Source organism: Pinus tabuliformis, chromosome 3_2, assembly GCF_031772625.1.
Source record: "Pinus tabuliformis cultivar Carrire ecotype Pingquan chromosome 3_2, CPIR1, whole genome shotgun sequence".
In the NCBI taxonomy this organism is placed as follows: Eukaryota; Viridiplantae; Streptophyta; class Pinopsida; order Pinales; family Pinaceae; genus Pinus; species Pinus tabuliformis.
In genome coordinates, this window is record NC_142302.1 from 602,634,802 (window position 1) to 602,657,345 (window position 22,544).

Genomic DNA, 22,544 nt, shown 5'->3' on the forward strand with positions numbered 1-22,544 from the left:
AAAATGCCAAAATACAATATGACTTAGATGCAAGGCTATGTCGTGCACGACAACAAGCATATAAAAGATTTGTCAATGAAGAAATTCTTTCAGCTGTAAGTATTTATTAGTATTTATTTGTATATGATTTTTTATTAATATTGTCAATGAAGAAATTCTTTCAGCTGTAAGTATTTATTAGTATTTATCTGTATATGTTTTCTATTAATATTAGTTTATTGTCGTGGACTAAATTCATTGAAACTTGTTTTCACAGTCAGTTGCTACATTTGATCAACTTAATGACACTTCAAAGCAAAGGATTTGTGAAAAAATTCAACGTTGGGATCAGAGTCTACCTCGTAGATGCATGCAGACAATGAAGCGCATAGATATTGCTATAAAAGAGAAAGCAAGCACTGAGGTTCCCGATGATGTGGGGGAAGAAGGATCAGATGGGCACAACCATATATTAAACTTTGATGAAACCAATCAGGACAATGACAACACAGTTGAGTCCATTTTTTTGCATATATTAATTTTTTAGACATTTTAACATTAAATAATATTTATATTTATTATAATTGTATACTAATTTCTCATTGTTATTGATATGCATAGCCTAATCAACAAAATTCCCCAAATTCAAGCCACCAACCATTGCGACGCTCACCTAGATTTCAAGGTTTTCAAGGGGTTACTGGGCCAGTAAGTTTTTAATCCATATAACCTATTCCACCGAAAATATTAATATATAAATTGTTATGTTTTACCATAATGATGGGATGAGAAATGGATGTTCTGTATTATATATCCTTATCTTTGATTTTTTTTTTATTATGTGCGTGTGTGTTATTTCTTATTTATGGTGCAGGTGTTCCCTTTGGAACCATCACAATCAATGAAAACCCCTTGTAGAAGCCTTAAGAAGAATGGAAATGAAATGGTTCAAATGCTACAACCATCTTCATGTCCAATGTCACAATGCAAGGTAAGACTATATTTATTTATACTCTTATAATTTTATCATATTTTTACATTTAATTATTTTTTATTCACATACTTATATCTATGTATAATCTAATGTTCAGAGTAATGAATATACATCTCCTAAAACACCTTTGCACATGTATGATGGTGGACATGATACTCAGCAAAAATCACATTCTCCTCAACCATTGCGGCATTCACCTAGACTTCAAGATAAATTAGGAGAGGTAAGTTATATACTACATATCTTAGCTCATAATAACATTGACATATTTTTTTATGACTAGTTAATGCATTTTCTTTTCATATTCCTTACATGTTCACCATATTCTCATTATATCTATATAGATTTTGATATTTATTGATAGCTAGTCAATGAAATGTCTTTTCATATTCGTTACATGGTCAGCATATTTTCATTATATCTATGTGGATTTTGATATTTATTGATAATGTTTTAATTTCCACAGAAAACAAAAAAGATAAATGTTGATGCTATGGTTAAAAGGACCAAAATCACGCCAAAGGACTTGAAAGCACGTGGGTTCAAGTCACGCAAACAATACATAGAGCATATATGCTCAACTAGCATTGCTCTCACTAAACCCACTAGGTTTGCTACTTTGAAGGCTAAACATTCCAGCAAGTTTAAATGACTTAGGCTACAATAATATAACTTTAGCCATTGTTTTATCTATAAAGGGGCTACAAGGACAGTTTCAATATATGTAATCTCTGTATTTTTTAGACTTTTTAATACATCATTTTTTTTTCCAAAAATTGTTTCCAGGTGCTAAGTATGTCTTTAAAATGCCAACATCATAAAGATTTTAAATATATTTGCATGATATTCCTCTGAAGTACTGCCCTTCACTAGCTACGTTTGCCCTTATCTGTCCAACTTTATCCTAGCTGCTATCGCATCAATCCAAGAAACAGTGAATCCGTGACTTTAAAGGCGAAATAATGCACACAAATATATACAAAGGAATAAAAACAGGATAATATATTCCTGAACGATTCAGTGCTCAGTCTCCTGGCATCCTTATCAAAGCATAATTAACAAAATCTAATGTTATTAATTATTAATGCAGTAAACCGCTCCAAGACGTCATTATCTCCATATGTGACCGCATTTCTGAGCACCCATTTCAATCATCCCTCTGCTCACTTAGATAGTTTCTGGTTATGTTAATAGCTAAAAAATTATTCATCCAAAAACACGTTGTAAGAAGTGGACATAATTGTAGTAATAGTCATCTCTATTTATGAAGGGAATCAAACAACAATGTGAACACTTTTCATGATTTTTCACAAGGATTTTGACTAAATAGATATAAATATCAAGAACCTAAACGATTTAGTTTAAGTTCACCTAGAAAAGAAAGGTGCTCTTACACCCTTGGTGGAAGGGTCATTTCACATAAAGATGTATGCTTCTATGTTGACGATAGTTATTCAACAAAATTATTTTTGTGTAGTAGAAAAACACTCCCACATCAATGTCAAATTTTCAATTCATTTGAGAGATGAAAATCACAACACTTATTATGTTTACACTGAACTTACTTTCCATTTCCCTTATTGAAGGTAATGATAGCATAGTAAAGGATATTTATGGTCATCAAATGAGTTCATTAAGTGGATTTCCTTCACTAGTTAAGTTATGTCATTGCAAAATGGTGAGACTTATTTCTAACAAAAGGAACATGAAACTAAAACGTGTTGAGAATAATTGAAAATTATTTTATTATATTTTTAAATGCATAAACAAATTTGAAGAAATAATTAAAAATAACAATAAACTAAAAATAAAATTAAATATTTAAACCATCATATACCAATATTACCTCTATCAACTAAGCATATTAAATGTAGATTAATTTTTTTTTAAGTGTCTTCATGTCTTAATGAATAATAGTAAGTTACTGGGTGAAACTTGATGTTCATTTTCTCACTCATAGAGGATATCTACTACATTTTTGGATAGTTATTAAATCATTCACTTTGTAAGCATCAACTTCATTAATGAAAATATAATGTCTTTTGAAAGTCCTACTTCTCTAATATATTTCTAGAATCGAAAACTCCTCACTTACCCTTAATCAAATATATAATATGTGCTACACTTTATACACAATATTAAGATAAAATACCAAAAAAATAAAATAAATAAGTTATCAAATTTACTTAACAATCAACATATTAATCATAATTATAACAACTTTAACCTTAAACCTTTAACTAATATTAAAATCATTCTTAACCATGGACCAAAACAATGCACTATACTCCTTAACAATAACTTACATCATCTGTTATGATAAAGGAGTATATTTCCTTAGTTCGAAAACTATGTCAAAATTTTTCTTACTTTTACCTTCCAAGTACCTTTTATGTTAGCATTTAATTGAATGAAAACTTTATAGATAGAAGCCAACATTGGGAAAGGGTAAACGAACAATAACTCAAGTCCCATGGTCCCAACAACAACGAGATTGCTTCAAATCACATGGTCCAAAAATGTTGTTTGGAATGGAATGTAAAATCACCATCCAAAAGTCAAAAGTCCATTAAAGTGAAGTGGAAATTTAATTATTGAATCGGACTACAAGAAAGGCACTAACATTCCATGAATCTACTAAATACAAGATTGATTAACTTTCCAAGAGTTGGATGACTATCTTATCTTACCTAGGTGCATGATCATTGATCTTTTTTAAATGTGAAAATACATGATTATCTTAGTATTGGGCATCAATTCCTAGTTTTCTCAATCCTTGCAAAGACCAACTATTTTGGAATGCTACAGGGAGATTGAGAATGATTTGATTAAGATACTTTAGTTGTGGAAAATGGTTTTAAGTGATATTAAGATACTAGAGTTATTTTTGTTGGACTGGGAGAGACAACTAAGAGGTGTAGATGGGTCATTGGCTTTGTCTTTTACCTAGTCAACTATTGGTGAAGTTATTGGAGAATTATGTTAGTTATGATGAGTAGTTAGATGTCAAAGTAATGATAATTGTAACGAGATCGTAAGTTATTGGAGAATTATGTTAGTGATGGTTAGTGGTGAGATGTGAGAGTAATGATAATTATAAAGTGTATGGTTTTTTTTTTTTTTTAATAAAAAGCAAAATGTATATTTTGGAGAAATGTATTTAGTATTTTGTTGGTATGTAGGGTAAATCGATTCATCATAATTTTGATAATTTAATAATGGGTATTAAATAAAGTCCATTATTTTCGTATAAACAAATAGATTATGAACTTGATTTTGTGATATATGGGTTATAATTAATAATATTAAAGTATTCAAATTAATTTATGAAACATGATAACATCTGGTTTGTAATTCGCAATTCTCTCACTCAAATTAATTCATAAAACTTATTATATAATAACATTTAGTTTATAATTCATGACATGTAGTTACTCAAATTAATTTATTAAACTTATTAAAAGATATTTATATTTTTTTTGAAAATTAAATTTATGAAACATGATAACATCTGGTTGTAATTCGCAATTTTCTCACTCAAATTAATTCATAAAACTTATTTAAACTTATTATATAATAACATTTAGTTTATAATTCATTACATGTAATCACTCAAATTAATTTATTAAACTTATTAAAAGATATATATATATATATATATATATAGAAAATTAATCAGAGATATGAATTAATCAGAGATATGAAGTTTAAATTTTTATGTAATTTTATTTATAGGATAAATATGAAAATTAAATAGAATTTATAAATACATAATATAATATTTTGTAATTCTGTAATTTTGGTTTTTATATAGTGTAATTAATAAATGAAATGGTTTTTTTAAGAATATTTTTCTCGTTAATTTTAACCAAAATATGACTAAGACTTTTAAAAACTTGAGTTTAAATTGTTTAATATGTAGAATTTGAGTGCTCTAGAGTTTTTTTGGGGTGTTGAATCTATTTATGCATTCAAAAATATATTTTAAACAACAAAAAATCACAAATTTGCTTGAAATTGTATTGTCGGATTCCGGTGAAAAAATGTCATTTAATCTATAAGTTAGTCTACACCTTTTGACTTCTACTTTTAAACTACTTTAGCTTAAAATGCTAAATAAATATTTTTAATATAAAACTTTAGTGGAAAATGTGAAAATCCTTCTTGATTGAAATTGAATACAAAATGTATACATATAGTGAAATTAATCTTAAAATTCTTAAAATTCAAGTTGTGAATCTTTGTATGCCCATTACTATTTTAAAGTGCAAAAATATATCCACATTGTTTAAAATGTTATTTCCTATTCACTATTTAATGAGCTTACTTATTACCCATCAACTACCAAGTGGGTTTAATCTATTATTGTGTCCATAATACATTCATTACCCCTTTGTGTAGCACCCTAAATACTCCATATTATCCTTCTTGGGCACATTACATTCCACTATTATTCACTTGTTTCATCCCAAAACCATGAGAAGAAATCATATAATATGACTTGCTAACTAATTTAGCCAATTAACACCATGCATAAGCATCCATCCATCATAGTGAAAATGTGGATATGGGGTCCAACTATGGTATTTACTCCTTGCTCTTGATTCTAGCTAATTATTTTGTTCCATGTCTTTATTGTTCTACTTTGATACCCTTATGCATTTATTTTAGTTGTATATATTCCTCCTTATAGGGTGTCTTTTTGGTTCCATGTTAACACATAGTAATTTTTTTAACACTCACACCCTTGCCATGGTGATTATTGTTTCTTCAAGTGGTGTGGCTGGCAATATACAACAACCTTACTGATTGGTTCTTCTTTCTTTCCTTCTTCAACATGTGTTTACTTTGAGTCAATTTATCTCCTTAGCTTTCCCTTCCTTATAATTCCCTTCCTAGAGTTTTTCTTCATGTATTTATTCACTCTCAAACTTTTCATTTAATGTGTCATAAGGTATTGCAATTAGATACCTTGTAAGGACTTCTTTAAGTTCTCATGTGCGTTATTCTTTCTTAGCAAGAGAAATATCCTCCAATGTAATACTATTTTTCTTATATCAAAGTTTCAAAAACTTCTTTTGCACATTAATATTAATTGTAACAACTAAGTCCATCCAAAGATGTTACGGGAGCATTGTTTAATTTTATGGTTATATAAAGTCAATGTTCTCGATACTTCCCCTTGAGATTCACCGAAAAGTGCCTGGGAGGAGGTTAGAAGGTATAAGTTTGGACTATTTAAACCACTTTTAATCCTTTAGGCCTGCAATAAAATGATTTTCTACAAAGCTAAAAATTCATTATGAGGTCTTGGGGTCAAAACCCCTTGGGTACGCAACATAGAAATTTGTTTCAACAAAGTAATACATTTATAAAGGGTTGAAATAACTAAATCCATGCTATATTTTCAAGATATAAACTTAATAAATAAATCTAAGCTAAAACAAGGCAAATAAAAATATATTTGCTTGTAAAAGGGAGCTTTGTTGAATGAAAATATGCAAATGAAATTTAGCTACAGCTATATCTTCCTGCACATCTGCACACATAAACTAGATATACTCGTGTAAATGTGGCAAAATAATCTTAAAAATAGATATATCAATTCCTTGGCTGTGATAAATACTTAAGCTCTTTTTCTTCAAGGTTTACTAGCGCTATATATGATAGGTAAATTGCAGGAAGCTAGTAATAAAAATATAAAAGTAATTTTTTTAAAGAACTTTTAAATGATGAGATGGTTGAAGGGTGAGGTTTTACCTTTTCTGTTTAAGCTTACCGATTTGCAGAGTTGCGATCACAACTTTTTTTTTTTGTTGATTTTCCCTTTGAGACTAGAGATGAGTGGGGAGTTGGGGGCAAGATTATCCCCCTCTTTTAGCCTTGGACAACCTGCAAGAAAATTCAACCACACTAGGAGGATCTACTCCTTTGAGATCCCCCAACTATAATAGCAACACTAGTGTCAATAGCTCACAAATGTAAAGGGAGATTCCCCCCTAAGAGAGCTTGTCCAACACTTGGAAAAGAGTATTTTTGGCAACTAGCAAATTGTGAGGTGAAGACCTGGGCCTTGATCTCCCCTTCCACATGACCCTCTACAGACTGTTGTGATACTATTGTGATAGCTTAAGTATACCTGCAACTTAGTCCTTAAAAGCACAAGATTGTAGGAAAAAACCAAGAAGAAAAGGCATAGAAGATCAACTCAATGCATAAGAGAGTATTTTCACAAATAGTTTCTTTGTATTAATGCGTCAAAATCATCTCCTACTCAACAACACTTACTAGAGGAGAGACTAGCCTTTTGTAAAACTTTTCTTAATGGTTAGATAACGACTAGCTAATGGCTAGTTGGACTCTTCCTCTATAATATGTTTTTACTAGTCATCCACATGTTGAAGACTCAATAACTTTTAATTAAAACCAATTCATGAATTTTCCCACTAAGGGGTTGAATTGACTCAAGATTCCTTTGGAGGTCCAACAACTCCTTTGATTATGGCTTGGGAGTTGAAGAATGGTCAAAGATGATTCAACATTCCACTTGACATTCCAATAGGTGTGGTTTATTTCAGAGTAATTTCTAGTTATTCATGTCAATATCAACTATGCTCTTTGGTACACATATGACATTTAAAATTAGCCTACATTTCTATTTTCTTTCTTTTTCTTTTAAAAGGTTCTTAATAGTGTCACCTTGGAATTACGGAAGATGGGCATATACGGAAGATGGGCATATACGGAAGATGTGTGCATATACGGAAACTGGGCATATACGGAAGATGTGCGCATATACAGAAACTGGGCATATACGGAAGATGTGCGCATATACGGAAGATGTGCGCATATACGGAAACTAGGCATATATGGAAAATGTGGGCATATACGGAAACTAGGCATATACGGAAGATGTGCGCATATACGAAAACTGGGCATATACGGAAGATGTGGGCATATACGGAAGATGTGCGCATATACGGAACCTGGGCATATACGGAAGATGTGCGCATATACGGAACCTGGGCATATACGGAAGATGTGCGCATATACGGAAACTGGGCATATACGGAAGATGTGCGCATATACGGAAGATGTGGGCATATACGGAAACTGGGCATATACGGAAGATGTGCGCATATACGGAAACTGGGCATATACGGAAGATGTGCGCATATACGGAAGATGTAGGCATATACGGAAACTGGGCATATACGGAAGATGTGCGCATATACGGAAGATGTGCGCATATATGGAAACTGGGCATATACGGAAGATGTGCGCATATACGGAAACTGGGCATATACGGAAGATGTGCGCATATACGGAACCTGGGCATATACGGAAGATGTGCGCATATACGGAAACTAGGCATATACGGAAGATGTGCGCAGATACGGAAGATGTGCGCATATACGGAAACTAGGCATATACGGAAGATGTGCGCATATACGGAAGATGTACGCATATACAGAAACTGGGCATATACGGAAGATGTGCGCATATACGGAAGATGTGCGCATATACGGAAACTGGGCATATACGGAAGATGTGGGCATATACGGAAACTGGGCATATACGGAAGATGTGTGCATATACGGAAACTGGGCATATACGGAAGATGTGCGCATATACGGAAACTGGGCATATACGGAAGATGTGCGCATATACGGAAGATGTGGGCATATATGGAAATTGGGCATATACGGAAGATGTGCGCATATACGGAAGATGTGGACATATACAGAAACTGCGCATATACGGAAGATGTGCGCATATACCGAAACTGGGCATATACGGAAGATGTGGGCATATACGGAAACTGGGCATATACAGAAGAAGTGCGCATATACGGAAACTGGGCATATACGGAAGATGTGCGCATATACGGAAACTGGGCATATACGGAAAATGTGGGCATATACGGAAACTCGGCATATACGGAAGAGGTGCGCATATACGGAAGATGTGCGCATATACGGAAACTGGGCATATACGGAAGATGTGCGCATATACGAAAGATGTGCGCATATACGGAAACTGGGCATATACGGAAGATGTGCGCATATACGGAACCTGGGCATATACGGAAGATGTGCGCATATACGGAAACTGGGCATATGCGAACATCTTCCGTATATGCCCAGTTTCCGTATTTGCGTACATCTTCCGTATATGCCCACATCTTCCGTATATGCCCAGTTACCGTATATGCGGCACATCTTCCATATATGCCCAGGTTCCGTATATGCCCAGTTTCCGTATATGCGCACATCTTCCGTATATGCCCAGTTTCCGTATATGCGCACATCTTCCGTATATGCGCACATCTTCCGTATATGCCCAGTTTCCGTATATGCCCACATTTTCCGTATATGCCAAGTTTCCGTATATGCGCACATCTTCCGTATATGCCAGTTTCGTATTGCGCACATCTTCCGTATATGCGCACATCTTCCGTATATGCCCAGTTTTCGTATATGCCACATCTTCCGTATATGCCCAGTTTCCGTATATGCGCACATCTTCGTATATGCGCAGTTTCCGTATATGCCCACATCTTCCGTATATGCGCACATCTTCCGTATATGCCCAGTTTCCGTATATGCCCACATCTCCCGTATATGCCCAGTTTCCGTATATGCGCACATCTTCCGTATATGCCCAGTTTTCGTATATGCACACATCTTCCGTATATGCGCACATCTTCCGTATATGCCCAGTTTCCGTATATGCGCACATCTTCCGTATATGCCCAGGTTCCGTATATGCGCACATCTTCCGTATATGCCCAGTTTCCGTATATGCGGACATCTTCCGTATATGCGCACATCTTCTATATATGCCCAGTTTCCGTATATGCCCACATTTTCCGTATATGCCCAGTTTCTGTATATGCGCACATCTTCCGTATATGCCCAGTTTCCGTATATGCGCACATCTTCCGTATATGCGCACTTCTTCTGTATATGCCCAGTTTCCGTATATGCCCACATCTTCCGTATATGCCCATCTTCCGTATATGCGCACATCTTCCGTATATGCGCAGTTTCCGTATATGCCCACATCTTCCGTATATGCGCACATCTTCCGTATATGCCCAGTTTCCGTATATGCCCACATCTTCCGTATATGCGCACATCTTCGGCATATGCCCAGTTTCCGTATATGCGCACATCTTCCGTATATGCCCAGTTTCCGTATATGCACACATCTTCCGTATATGCCCAATTTCCGTATATGCCCACATCTTCCGTATATGTCCAGTTTCCGTATATACGCACATCTTCCATATATGCCCAGTTTCCGTATATGCCTACATCTTCCGTATATGCGCACATCTTCCGTATATGCCCAGTTTCCGTATATGCGCACATCTTCCGTATATGCGCACATCTTCCGTATATGCCCAGTTTCCGTATATGCCCACATCTTCCGTATATGCGCACATCTTCCGTATATGCCCAGTTTCCGTATATGCGCACATCTTCCGTATATGCCCAGGTTCTGTATATGCACACATCTTCCGTATATGCCCAGTTTCCGTATATGCGCACATCTTTCGTATATGCGCACATCTTTCGTATATGCCCACATCTTCCGTATATGCCCAGTTTCCGTATATGCCTACATCTTCCGTATATGCGCACATCTTCCGTATATGCACAGTTTCCGTATATGCGCACATCTTCCGTATATGCGCACATCTTCCGTATATGCCCAGTTTCCGTATATGCCCACATCTTCCGTATATGTGCACATCTTCCGTATATGCCCAGTTTCCGTATATGCGCACATCTTCCGTATATGCCCAGGTTCTGTATATGCGCACATCTTCCGTATATGCCCAGTTTCCGTATATGCACACATCTTCCGTATATGCCCACATCTTCCGTATATGCCCAGTTTCCGTATATGCGCACATCTTCCGTATATGCGCACATCTTCCGTATATGCCCAGTTTCTGTATATGCCCACATTTTCCGTATATGCCCAGTTTCCATATATGCGCACATCTTCCGTATATGCGCGCATCTTCCGTATATGCCCAGTTTCCGTATATGCGCACATCTTCCGTATATGCCCAGTTTCCGTATATGCACACATCTTCCGTATATGCACACATCTTCCGTATATGCCCATCTTCCGTAATTCCAAGGTGACACTATTAAGAACCTTTTAAAAGAAAAAGAAAGAAAATAGAAATGTAGGCTAATTTTAAATGTCATATATGTACCAAAGAGCATAGTTGGTATTGACATGAATAACTAGAAATTACTCTGAAATAAACCACACCTATTGGAATGTCAAGTGGAATGTTGAATCATCTTTGACCATTCTTCAACTCCCAAGCCATAAGCAAAGGAGTTGTTGGACCTCCAAAGGAATCTTGAGTCAATTCAACCCCTTAGTGGGAAAATTCATGAATTGGTTTTAATTAAAAGTTATTGAGTCTTCAACATGTGGATGACTAGTAAAAACATATTATAGAGGAAGAGTCCAACTAGCCATTAGCTAGTCGTTATCTAACCATTAAGAAAAGTTTTACAAAAGGCTAGTCTCTCCTCTAGTAAGTGTTGTTGTGTAGGAGATGATTTTGACGCATTAATACAAAGAAACTATTTGTGAAAATACTCTCTTATGCATTGAGTTGATCTTCTATGCCTTTTATTCTTGGTTTTTTCCTACAATCTTGTGCTTTTAAGGACTAAGTTGCAGGTATACTTAAGCTATCACAATAGTATCACAACAGTCTGTAGAGGGTCATGTGGAAGGGGAGATCAAGGCCCAGGTCTTCACCTCACAATTTGCTAGTTGCCAAAAATACTCTTTTCCAAGTGTTGGAAAAGCTCTCTTAGGGGGGAATCTCCCTTTACATTTGTGAGCTATTGACATTAGTGTTGCTATTATAGTTGGGGTATCTCAAAGGAGTAGATCCTCCTAGTGTGGTTGAATTTTCTTGCAGGTTTTCCAAGGCTAAAAGAGGGGGATAATCTTGCCCCCAACTCCCCACTCATCTCTAGTCTCAAAGGGAAAATCAACAAAAAAAAAAGGTTGTGATCGCAACTCTGCAAATCGGTAAGCTTAAACAGAAAAGGTAAAACCTCACCCTTCAACCATCTCATCATTTAAAAGTTCTTTAAAAAAATTCCTTTTATATTTTTATTACTAGCTTCCTGCAATTTACCTATCATATATAGCGCTAGTAAACCTTGAAGAAAAAGAGCTTAAGTATTTATCACAGCCAAGGAATTGATATATCTATTTTTAAGATTATTTTGCCACATTTACACGAGTATATCTAGTTTATGTGTGCAGATGTGCAGGAAGATATAGCTGTAGCTAACTTTCATTTGCATATTTTCACTCAACAAAGCTCCCTTTTACAAGCAAATATATTTTATTTGCCTTGTTTTAGCTCAGATTTATTTATTAAGTTTATATCTTGAAAATATAGCATGGATTTAGTTATTTCAACCCTTTATAAATGTATTACTTTGTTGAAACAAATTTCTATGTTGCGTACCCAAGGGGTTTTGACCCCAAGACCTCATAATGAATTTTCAGCTTTGTAGAAAATCATTTTATTGCAGGCCTAAAGGATTAAAAGTGGTTTAAATAGTCCAAACTTATACCTTCTAACCTCCTCCCAGGCACTTTTGGGTGAATCTCAAGGGGAAGTATCGAGAACATTGACTTTATATAACCATAAAATTAAACAATGCTCCCGTAACATCTTTGGATGGACTTAGTTGTTACAATTAATATTAATGTGCAAAAGAAGTTTTTGAAACTTTGATATAAGAAAAATAGTATTACATTGGAGGATATTTCTCTTGCTAAGAAAGAATAACGCACATGAGAACTTAAAGAAGTCCTTACAAGGTATCTAATTGCAATACCTTATGACACATTAAATGAAAAGTTTGAGAGTGAATAAATACATGAAGAAAAACTCTAGGAAGGGAATTATAAGGAAGGGAAAGCTAAGGAGATAAATTGACTCAAAGTAAACACATGTTGAAGAAGGAAAGAAAGAAGAACCAATCAGTAAGGTTGTTGTATATTGCCAGCCACACCACTCGAAGAAACAATAATCACCATGGCAAGGGTGTGAGTGTTAAAAAAATTACTATGTGTTAACATGGAACCAAAAAGACACCCTATAAGGAGGAATATATACAACTAAAATAAATGCATAAGGGTATCAAAGTAGAACAATAAAGACATGGAACAAAATAATTAGCTAGAATCAAGAGCAAGGAGTAAATACCATAGTCGGACCCCATATCCACATTTTCACTATGATGGATGGATGCTTATGCATGGTGTTAATTGGCTAAATTAGTTAGCAAGTCATATTATATGATTTCTTCTCATGGTTTTGGGATGAAACAAGTGAATAATAGTGGAATGTAATGTGCCCAAGAAGGATAATATGGAGTATTTAGGGTGCTACACAAAGGGGTAATGAATGTATTATGGACACAATGATAGATTAAACCCACTTGGTAGTTGATGGGTAATAAGTAAGCTCATTAAATAGTGAATAGGAAATAACATTTTAAACAATGTGGATATATTTTTGCACTTTAGAATAGTAATGGGCATACAAAGATTCACAACTTGAATTTTAAGAATTTTAAGATTAATTTCACTATATGTATACATTTTGTATTCAATTTCAATCAAGAAGGATTTTCACATTTTCCACTAAAGTTTTATATTAAAAATATTTATTTAGCATTTTAAGCTAAAGTAGTTTAAAAGTAGAAGTCAAAAGGTGTAGACTAACTTATAGATTAAATGACATTTTTTCACCGGAATCTGACAATACAATTTCAAGCAAATTTGTGATTTTTTGTTGTTTAAAATATATTTTTGAATGCATAAATAGATTCAACACCCAAAAAAACTCTAGAGCACTCAAATTCTACATATTAAACAATTTAAACTCAAGTTTTTAAAAGTCTTAGTCATATTTTGGTTAAAATTAACGAGAAAAATATTCTTAAAAAAACCATTTCATTTATTAATTACACTATATAAAAACCAAAATTACAGAATTACAAAATATTATATTATGTATTTATAAATTCTATTTAATTTTCATATTAATCCTATAAATAAAATTACATAAAAATTTAAACTTCATATCTCTGATTATATATATATATATATATATATATATATATATATATATATTTATATATATATATATATATATATATATATATATAAGTTTAATAAATTAATTTGATTGATTACATGTAATGAATTATAAACTAAATGTTATTATATAATAAGTTTAAATAAGTTTTATGAATTAATTTGAGTGAGAAAATTGCGAATTACAACCAGATGTTATCATGTTTCATAAATTTAATTTTCAAAAAAAATATAAATATCTTTTAATAAGTTTAATAAATTAATTTGAGTAACTACATGTCATGAATTATAAACTAAATGTTATTATATAATAAGTTTTATGAATTAATTTGAGTGAGAGAATTGCAAATTACAAACCAGATGTTATCATGTTTCATAAATTAATTTGAATACTTTAATATTATTAATAATAACCCATATATCACAAAATCAAGTTCATAATCTATTTGTTTATACGAAAATAATGGACTTTATTTAATACCCATTATTAAATTATCAAAATTATGATGAATCGATTTACCCTACATACCAACAAAATACTAAATACATTTCTCCAAAATATACATTTTGCTTTTTATTAAAAAAAAAAAAAAAACCATACACTTTATAATTATCATTACTCTCACATCTCACCACTAACCATCACTAACATAATTCTCCAATAACTTACGACCTCGTTACAATTATCATTACTTTGACATCTAACTACTCATCATAACTAACATAATTCTCCAATAACTTCACCAATAGTTAACTAGGTAAAAGACAAAGCCAATGACCCATCTACACCTCTTAGTTGTCTCTCCCAGTCCAACAAAAATAACTCTAGTATCTTAATATCACTTAAAACCATTTCCCACAACTAAAGTATCTTAATCAAATCATTCTCAATCTCCTTGTAGCATTCCAAAATAGTTGGTCTTTGCAAGGATTGAGAAAACTAGGAATTGATGCCCAATACTAAGATAATCATGTATTTTCACATTTAAAAAAGATCAATGATCATGCACCGAGGTAAGATAAGATAGTCATCCAACTCTTGGAAAGTTAATCAATCTTGTATTTAGTAGATTCATGGAATGTTAGTGCCTTTCTTGTAGTCCGATTCAATAATTGAATTTTCACTTCACTTTAATGGACTTTTGACTTTTGGATGGTGATTTTACATTCCATTCCAAACAACATTTTTGGACCATCTGATTTGAAGCAATCTCGTTGTTGTTGGGACCATGGGACTTGAGTTATTGTTCGTTTACCCTTTCCCAATGTTGGCTTCTATCTATAAAGTTTTCATTCAATTAAATGCTAACATAAAAGGTACTTGGAAGGTAAAAGTAAGAAAAATTTTGACATAGTTTTCGAACTAAGGAAATATACTCCTTTATCATAACAGATGATGTAAGTTATTGTTAAGGAGTATAGTGCATTGTTTTGGTCCATGGTTAAGAATGATTTTAATATTAGTTAAAGGTTTAAGGTTAAAGTTGTTATAATTATGATTAATATGTTGATTGTTAAGTAAATTTGATAATTTATTTATTTTATTTTTTTGGTATTTTATCTTAATATTGTGTATAAAGTGTAGCACATATTATATATTTGATTAAGGGTAAGTGAGGAGTTTTCGATTCTAGAAATATATTAGAGAAGTAGGACTTTCAAAAGACATTATATTTTCATTAATGAAGTTGATGCTTACAAAGTGAATGATTTAATAACTATCCAAAAATGTAGTAGATATCCTCTATGAGTGAGAAAATGAACATCAAGTTTCACCCATTAACTTACTATTATTCATTAAGACATGAAGACACTTAAAAAAAAATTAATCTACATTTAATATGCTTAGTTGATAGAGGTAATATTGGTATATGATGGTTTAAATATTTAATTTTATTTTTAGTTTATTGTTATTTTTAATTATTTCTTCAAATTTGTTTATGCATTTAAAATATATAATAAAATAATTTTCAATTATTCTCAACACGTTTTAGTTTCATGTTCCTTTTGTTAGAAATAAGTCTCACCATTTTGCAATGACATAACTTAACTAGTGAAGGAAATCCACTTAATGAACTCATTTGATGACCATAAATATCCTTTACTATGCTATCATTACCTTCAATAAGGGAAATGGAAAGTAAGTTCAGTGTAAACATAATAAGTGTTGTGATTTTCATCTCTCAAATGAATTGAAAATTTGACATTGATGTGGGAGTGTTTTTCTACTACACAAAAATAATTTTGTTGAATAACTATGGTCAACATAGAAGCATACATCTTTATGTGAAATGACCCTTCCACCAAGGGTGTAAGAGCACCTTTCTTTTCTAGGTGAACTTAAACTAAATCGTTTAGGTTCTTGATATTTATATCTATTTAGTCAAAATCCCTTGTGAAAAATCATGAAAAGTGTTCACATTGTTGTTTGATTCCCTTCATAAATAGAGATGACTATTACTACAATTATGTCCACTTCTTACAACGTGTTTTTGCTTGAATAATTTTTTAGCTATTAACATAACCAGAAACTATCTACGTGAGCAGAGGGATGATTGAAATGGGTGCTCAGAAATGCGGTCACATATGGAGATAATGACGTCTTGGAGCGGTTTACTGCATTAATAATTAATAACATTAGATTTTTTTAATTATGTTTTGATAAGGATGCCAGGAGACTGAGCACTGAATCGTTCAGGAATATATTATCCTGTTTTTATTCCTTTGTATATATTTGTGTGCATTATTTCGCCTTTAAAGTCACGGATTCACTGTTTCTTGGATTGATGCGATAGCAGCTAGGATAAAGTTGGACAGATAAGGGCAAACGTAGCTAGTGAAGGGCAGTACTTCAGATGAATATCATGCAAATATATTTAAAATCTTTATGATGTTGGCATTTTAAAGACATACTTAGCACCTGGAAACAATTTTTGGAAAAAAAAATGATGTATTAAAAAGTCTAAAAAATACAGAGATTACATATATTGAAACTGTCCTTGTAGCCCCTTTATAGATAAAACAATGGCTAAAGTTATATTATTGTAGCCTAAGTCATTTAAACTTGCTGGAATGTTTAGCCTTCAAAGTAGCAAACCTCGTGGGTTTAGTGAGAGCAATGCTAGTTGAGCATATATGCTCCATGTATTGTTTGTGTGACTTGAACCCACGTGCTTTCAAGTCCTTTGGCGTGATTTTGGTCCTTTTAACCATAGCATCAACATTTATCTTTTTCGTTTTCTGTGGAAATTAAAACACTATCAATAAATATCAAAATCCACATAGATATAATGAAAATATGCTGACCATGTAACGAATATGAAAAGACATTTCATTGACTAGCTATCAATAAATATCAAAATCTATATAGATATAATGAGAATATGGTGAACATGTAAGGAATATGAAAAGAAAATGCATTAACTAGTCATAAAAAAATATGTCAATGTTATTATGAGCTAAGATATGTAGTATATAACTTACCTCTCCTAATTTATCTTGAAGTCTAGGTGAATGCCGCAATGGTTGAGGAGAATGTGATTTTTGCTGAGTATCATGTCCACCATCATACATGTGCAAAGGTGTTTTAGGAGATGTATATTCATTACTCTGAACATTAGATTATACATAGATATAAGTATGTGAATCAAAAAGAATTAAATGTAAAAATATGATAAAATTATAAGAGTATAAATAAATATAGTCTTACCTTGCATTGTGACATTGGACATGAAGATGGTTGTAGCATTTGAACCATTTCATTTCCATTCTTCTTAAGGCTTCTACAAGGGGTTTTCATTGATTGTGATGGTTCCAAAGGGAACACCTGCACCATAAATAAGAAATAACACACACGCACATAATAAAAAAAAATCAAAGATAAGGATATATAATACAGAACATCCATTTCTCATCCCATCATTATGGTAAAACATAACAATTTATATATTAATATTTTCGGTGGAATAGGTTATATGGATTAAAAACTTACTGGCCCAGTAACCCCTTGAAAACCTTGAAATCTAGGTGAGCGTCGCAATGGTTGGTGGCTTGAATTTGGGGAATTTTGTTGATTAGGCTATGCATATCAATAACAATGAGAAATTAGTATACAATTATAATAAATATAAATATTATTTAATGTTAAAATGTCTAAAAAATTAATATATGCAAAAAAATGGACTCAACTGTGTTGTCATTGTCCTGATTGGTTTCATCAAAGTTTAATATATGGCTGTGCCCATCTGATCCTTCTTCCCCCACATCATCGGGAACCTCAGTGCTTGCTTTCTCTTTTATAGCAATATCTATGCGCTTCATTGTCTGCATGCGTCTACGAGGTAGACTCTGATCCCAACGTTGAATTTTTTCACAAATCCTTTGCTTTGAAGTGTCATTAAGCTGATCAAATGTAGCAACTGACTGTGAAAACAAGTTTCAATGAATTTAGTCCACGACAATAAACTAATATTAATAGAAAACATATACAGATAAATACTAATAAATACTTACAGCTGAAAGAATTTCTTCATTGACAATATTAATAAAAAATCATATACAAATAAATACTAATAAATACTTACAGCTGAAAGAATTTCTTCATTGACAAATCTTTTATATGCTTGTTGTCGTGCACGACATAGCCTTGCATCTAAGTCATATTGTATTTTGGCATTTTGCCTTTTAACTGCACTTGTTGATTTGACCGCCCATGTAGCATTTGCATCTCTTGCTCGACCTCTTTGACGTGGAGGAATTGGTGGGAGATTGTGGGTGGTAGCGCGATGATGATTAAGGCCAGATAGCTTAGATCGACTCAAATTCCCCGCACAGCCACCAACAAGACAAGTGAACACTTGCTTGGTGCCTTTGATAGTTACCTCCCATTCATGTCTAATTTCCTCCATTTTCTTACTTCCTTATAAATGAATATGTAAACAACAATGTTGTTAAAAACATCATAAAAACACATTAAAATAAAAATCAATATTCATATCTATTTTTTTGTGGTCACTGTTGCACATCCGGCAAGGACAAAGTCTGTAAGTGCTTTCATCAACTGATTTTAGTCTGATTTTAGTTTAACGATTATGTTTTTTTCTTTGGAATTTCTTGAAAGAAAAAAATTGCAGGGATTTTAGTAAATCTAAATAAAAATCACGTGTACTGCAAATTTTTGACAGTGTTAAATTTATTTCTATTATAAAAATATAATTCAAACACTGTATTTACAAAAATAAAATTTTTGAACTTTTTACCCAAATCCAAACCACTTTTAATCATTTAAACAATTTCTCATTAAACAACGCAATACAAATAAATCAAACTATTTTTAACTTTCACCATTTTTATTTATCTAAAACTAAAATGCATCGAATTTTTTTTTTTTTTTTTTCTTAATGAATTTGTACCTTTTCTTAGTTTACACTAACCCGTAAACTAACCTCGACTTAGTTGTGGTGCGCATATCCTCAAAGAACTTGAAAATTTTAATGCCATCGAATCGCACAGATGTATTCTTTTAATGCAAGGAGGTCCTTATTGTATAGTCTATTTGGGTCTAGACTTATTTATGAGTCTATCGAGTTATTAATTCTGAGTATAATGCTAAGGAGATAGAAATGCTTTTTTTTTGGGTGTGTTTTGTTCTTAGGTAAAGGTAAAATACTTTTGAGGGGTTAAATCTATTTTAAAATAAGGTTTGAAAGCATTTTAATAATATATTCAATATTAGTTTATCATGCCACTTGTGAGAATTGAATCTAATTAGGAAAGATAACAATCATTCCTCATGACCACCTAAAATATACCCAATTAATTTACTATGTATTTTTATTGAAAATTCATGAAAGATGCTAAACTTGCTCTGTTTTTGTGTATATTTGAATTCTTTCTGCACGCATCTGTTATCTCTTGATTTGTGATGTTCTTTTATAAACCAGCTAGGTCCATGAAATAGTTGTCATTAGGCACACTTAATCTCATTTTAGAGTAAGACTAGTAAACTAGGGCGTTCATAAAGGTTTGTTTTTGTATCCAGCTGTCAGCACTAGGGTATGGATCAACAAAATCCAGGAGAAAAGAAGAAGGCTTGCTAATTCATGAAGTATTTTTTTTGTTTTTGGGATTGGTGAAGGAAAAATTGGTAAATTACAGCATTCATAAATTTTTATCCATCCAATTGGCAGCACTAGTGTATGGATCAACAAAATCCAGGAGTTAAACTCGAAGGCTTGCTAATTTGTTCAGGAATGATTTTTCACTATTTTGAGACTGGTGATGATTGTGGGGTCTACTTTACCCGTCTTCTCCCCGGTCTCCAAAAGATCCATAAAGGGCGCTCTAGCCTAACGCAGCGCCAGCGAGCCATTCGGCGCGTAGCCGACATGTGCTTGGCTCAAACCGCGAAGAAGGGTTCTGCGTGGAGTCGAGCTCTGAACCATCACCGTTTGGGCAGAGAAAAGATGATGGCGAAGCTGAAGATGAAGAAATCCTCCCTCCGCCGAAGCCGTAGCGTAACGCTGGCAAGGAGAAAAAGATTGGCCAATATTGATATAAAGACAGATAGCCATGACGATGGCTCCATTGAAAGGAAACTTGGGACTCTGCAGAGGCTCGTTCCCGGTGGCAGAAGCATGGGTTTTGATACCCTTCTTCAGGAGACCGCGGACTACATACTGAATCTTGAAGTGCAAGTTCACGCCATGGAGGCCCTCGGAGAATTTTACACGAGTTCTACTAGTGTATGGACGAAGCCACCACGCAACAGAAGCAGGGATCAGCTTCCCCTTCTGTAATAGTAGTTATGTTATTGAAAATTATATAGAGATCACAGAAGATATTTTCCATATTGAAAGTTTAAAGCAAATCCAACTGGTTTTTGTCAAAAGATATAACATGACTTATAGATGGATCAAGCACGGCAGACAAAGACCTATATGAATCAGACCGAGGACGAACTTGATCCAAATTGCATTTGTAAGTTTCAATGGTGACCGACGGAAAACAAATTTACACATCTTGCCACCTGTCCTGTAAGTTGGGTGTATGTTGCAGTCTCAAACCATGTTATGTCTTGAAAATTTTACAGAGAACGCATAAGATATTATTCATATCCTAAATCAAACTTGTTTACCTGGCTTTCAGATAGATTTAAAAAGATATTACTTGACTTCTATTTGGAGGGAAATAGATGTTAAAATTCACCAAGAATTCGCAGGCTTCAGGGGCACTAACCTTGCCAACCGCAAATCTCGATAACCAATGGCCAGCTCCTCCAGGTATTGAACGTCTCCTCTGTTCTGTTCGCCGAATGGTTTTGCAGATAATGTTCTGTTCGCCGCGGAGTAGGAATGGTTTTGCAGATGAGCTGGCCGGGACTTTGAAGGCCGGAGGAGGTGGAAATTCCTATTTCCACCACTATAGGAAAGTTAATGCACCCTGACATGCAAGGGGAATAGTGGATGCCTTGCTGCTAACATGCCAAAGTCAACTTTGGCAGAAATATAAATGCAAGGCACCCACTATTCCCCTTGCATGTCAGGGTGCATTAACTTTCCTATAGTGGTGGAAATAGGAATTTCCGGAAGAGGTTGGTCCAGTTCGTGCGTGAGATAAATGAGCTCTCCCGTCGGGCATTAATATGATCTGAGTGGAGGCCACGCGCTCCCGTCCGGCATCAATATGTCATCAATACGATCTGAGGGGAGGCTGCGGGTGGCTGCGGGCAGGGTCGCCGGGGGTTTCGATGGGCAGCCGGAGAGGGATGCCGGAGACCGATGATGTATGGACGGATGATGCATGGTGGATGGTGGTCGCCGTGCTCTGTGAGGCTGTCAGAGGGGTACCTCCATAGCATTAACTTTGCTATGGAGGTGGAAATAGGAATTGCCATCCGGACTTGTGCAATCTGATGGCCTTGATCTGCTCGAGGTTCATCCATCATGCGTGCGTTGTGTTGGACCCAAAATTTAAAAGATCCAGGGGATAAATAAATAACAATTAAATAGGCGTACAATTCTTTTATATTAGATTTTGATAGTTGATTGAAGTCGGTAAGAATGGGCCGAAATTTATTTAAAACAGGAAGGTCATTGAAGGTTGAATAAACGTACAACTATTTCCAATTAACTTTTGCTTTAATTGATAGTGATGGGTAAGACCACAAATTTATTTCACACATGGAGGCCATTGAAGTTTGGCAGTATGAATTATTTGTATGAGATTTTGTTTTGTTTCTCAGCAATAAGGGAGGACCAGAAGTACGGTTAGAGAAGCGTCAGAAATAGGGCGAAGAAGAAAGGGTATGAAGTGGATAAAAAGATAGAACCGAGGTTAAAAAAAAAAAAAAATGCGAACGAGAAGGGCAAAAGAGAAGACAAAGAGAGATTTTATGGATCAA

General features: G+C 33.7%; 3 protein-coding genes and 1 long non-coding RNA gene across 4 annotated transcripts; 3 read left to right on the forward strand and 1 right to left on the reverse strand.

Moving 5' to 3' along the window:
- The first annotated feature begins 358 nt into the window (after positions 1-358).
- On the forward strand, positions 359-1,625 carry LOC149182038 (uncharacterized). Its single transcript, XM_089414434.1, has 5 exons — positions 359-490; positions 601-687; positions 854-970; positions 1,071-1,196; positions 1,440-1,625. The coding sequence occupies exons 1-5, from the start codon at positions 359-361 to the stop codon at positions 1,623-1,625; spliced, it is 648 nt and encodes a 215-aa protein (XP_089270560.1).
- Positions 1,626-17,197: 15,572 nt separating this feature from the next.
- LOC149182039 (uncharacterized) lies at positions 17,198-18,968 on the reverse strand. The gene is made up of 6 exons (XM_089414435.1): positions 18,727-18,968; positions 18,332-18,565; positions 18,135-18,221; positions 17,853-17,969; positions 17,627-17,752; positions 17,198-17,383 (listed from the first exon to the last, which is right to left on the reverse strand). Exons 2-6 carry the CDS (start codon positions 18,470-18,472, stop codon positions 17,198-17,200), a joined length of 657 nt encoding a protein of 218 aa, XP_089270561.1. The 5' UTR covers positions 18,473-18,565; positions 18,727-18,968.
- Positions 18,969-20,394: 1,426 nt separating this feature from the next.
- LOC149182040 (transcription factor bHLH149-like) lies at positions 20,395-20,972 on the forward strand. Its single transcript, XM_089414436.1, has one exon. The coding sequence runs from the start codon at positions 20,395-20,397 to the stop codon at positions 20,938-20,940; it is 546 nt and encodes a 181-aa protein (XP_089270562.1). The 3' UTR covers positions 20,941-20,972.
- Positions 20,973-20,999: 27 nt separating this feature from the next.
- On the forward strand, positions 21,000-21,413 carry LOC149182041 (uncharacterized). Its single transcript, XR_016257580.1, has 2 exons — positions 21,000-21,177; positions 21,290-21,413. It is a non-coding gene; the product is annotated as an uncharacterized LOC149182041 (long non-coding RNA).
- Positions 21,414-22,544: the final 1,131 nt, after the last annotated feature.

Excerpts from the sequence above, each read along its gene's own strand:
- LOC149182040 (XM_089414436.1), top strand. The coding sequence starts at position 20,395 with ATGATTTTTCACTATTTTGAGACTGGTGATGATTGTGGGGTCTACTTT.
- LOC149182038 (XM_089414434.1), top strand. The coding sequence starts at position 359 with ATGAAGCGCATAGATATTGCTATAAAAGAGAAAGCAAGCACTGAGGTT. Across the intron at positions 491-600 it reads ATCAGGACAATGACAACACA|CCTAATCAACAAAATTCCCC; the intron begins GTTGAGTCCATT and ends TGATATGCATAG. Across the intron at positions 1,197-1,439 it reads TTCAAGATAAATTAGGAGAG|AAAACAAAAAAGATAAATGT; the intron begins GTAAGTTATATA and ends TAATTTCCACAG.
- LOC149182039 (XM_089414435.1), bottom strand. The coding sequence starts at position 18,472 with ATGCAGACAATGAAGCGCATAGATATTGCTATAAAAGAGAAAGCAAGC. Across the intron at positions 18,222-18,331 it reads ATCAGGACAATGACAACACA|CCTAATCAACAAAATTCCCC; the intron begins GTTGAGTCCATT and ends TGATATGCATAG. Across the intron at positions 17,753-17,852 it reads GTCCAATGTCACAATGCAAG|AGTAATGAATATACATCTCC; the intron begins GTAAGACTATAT and ends TCTAATGTTCAG.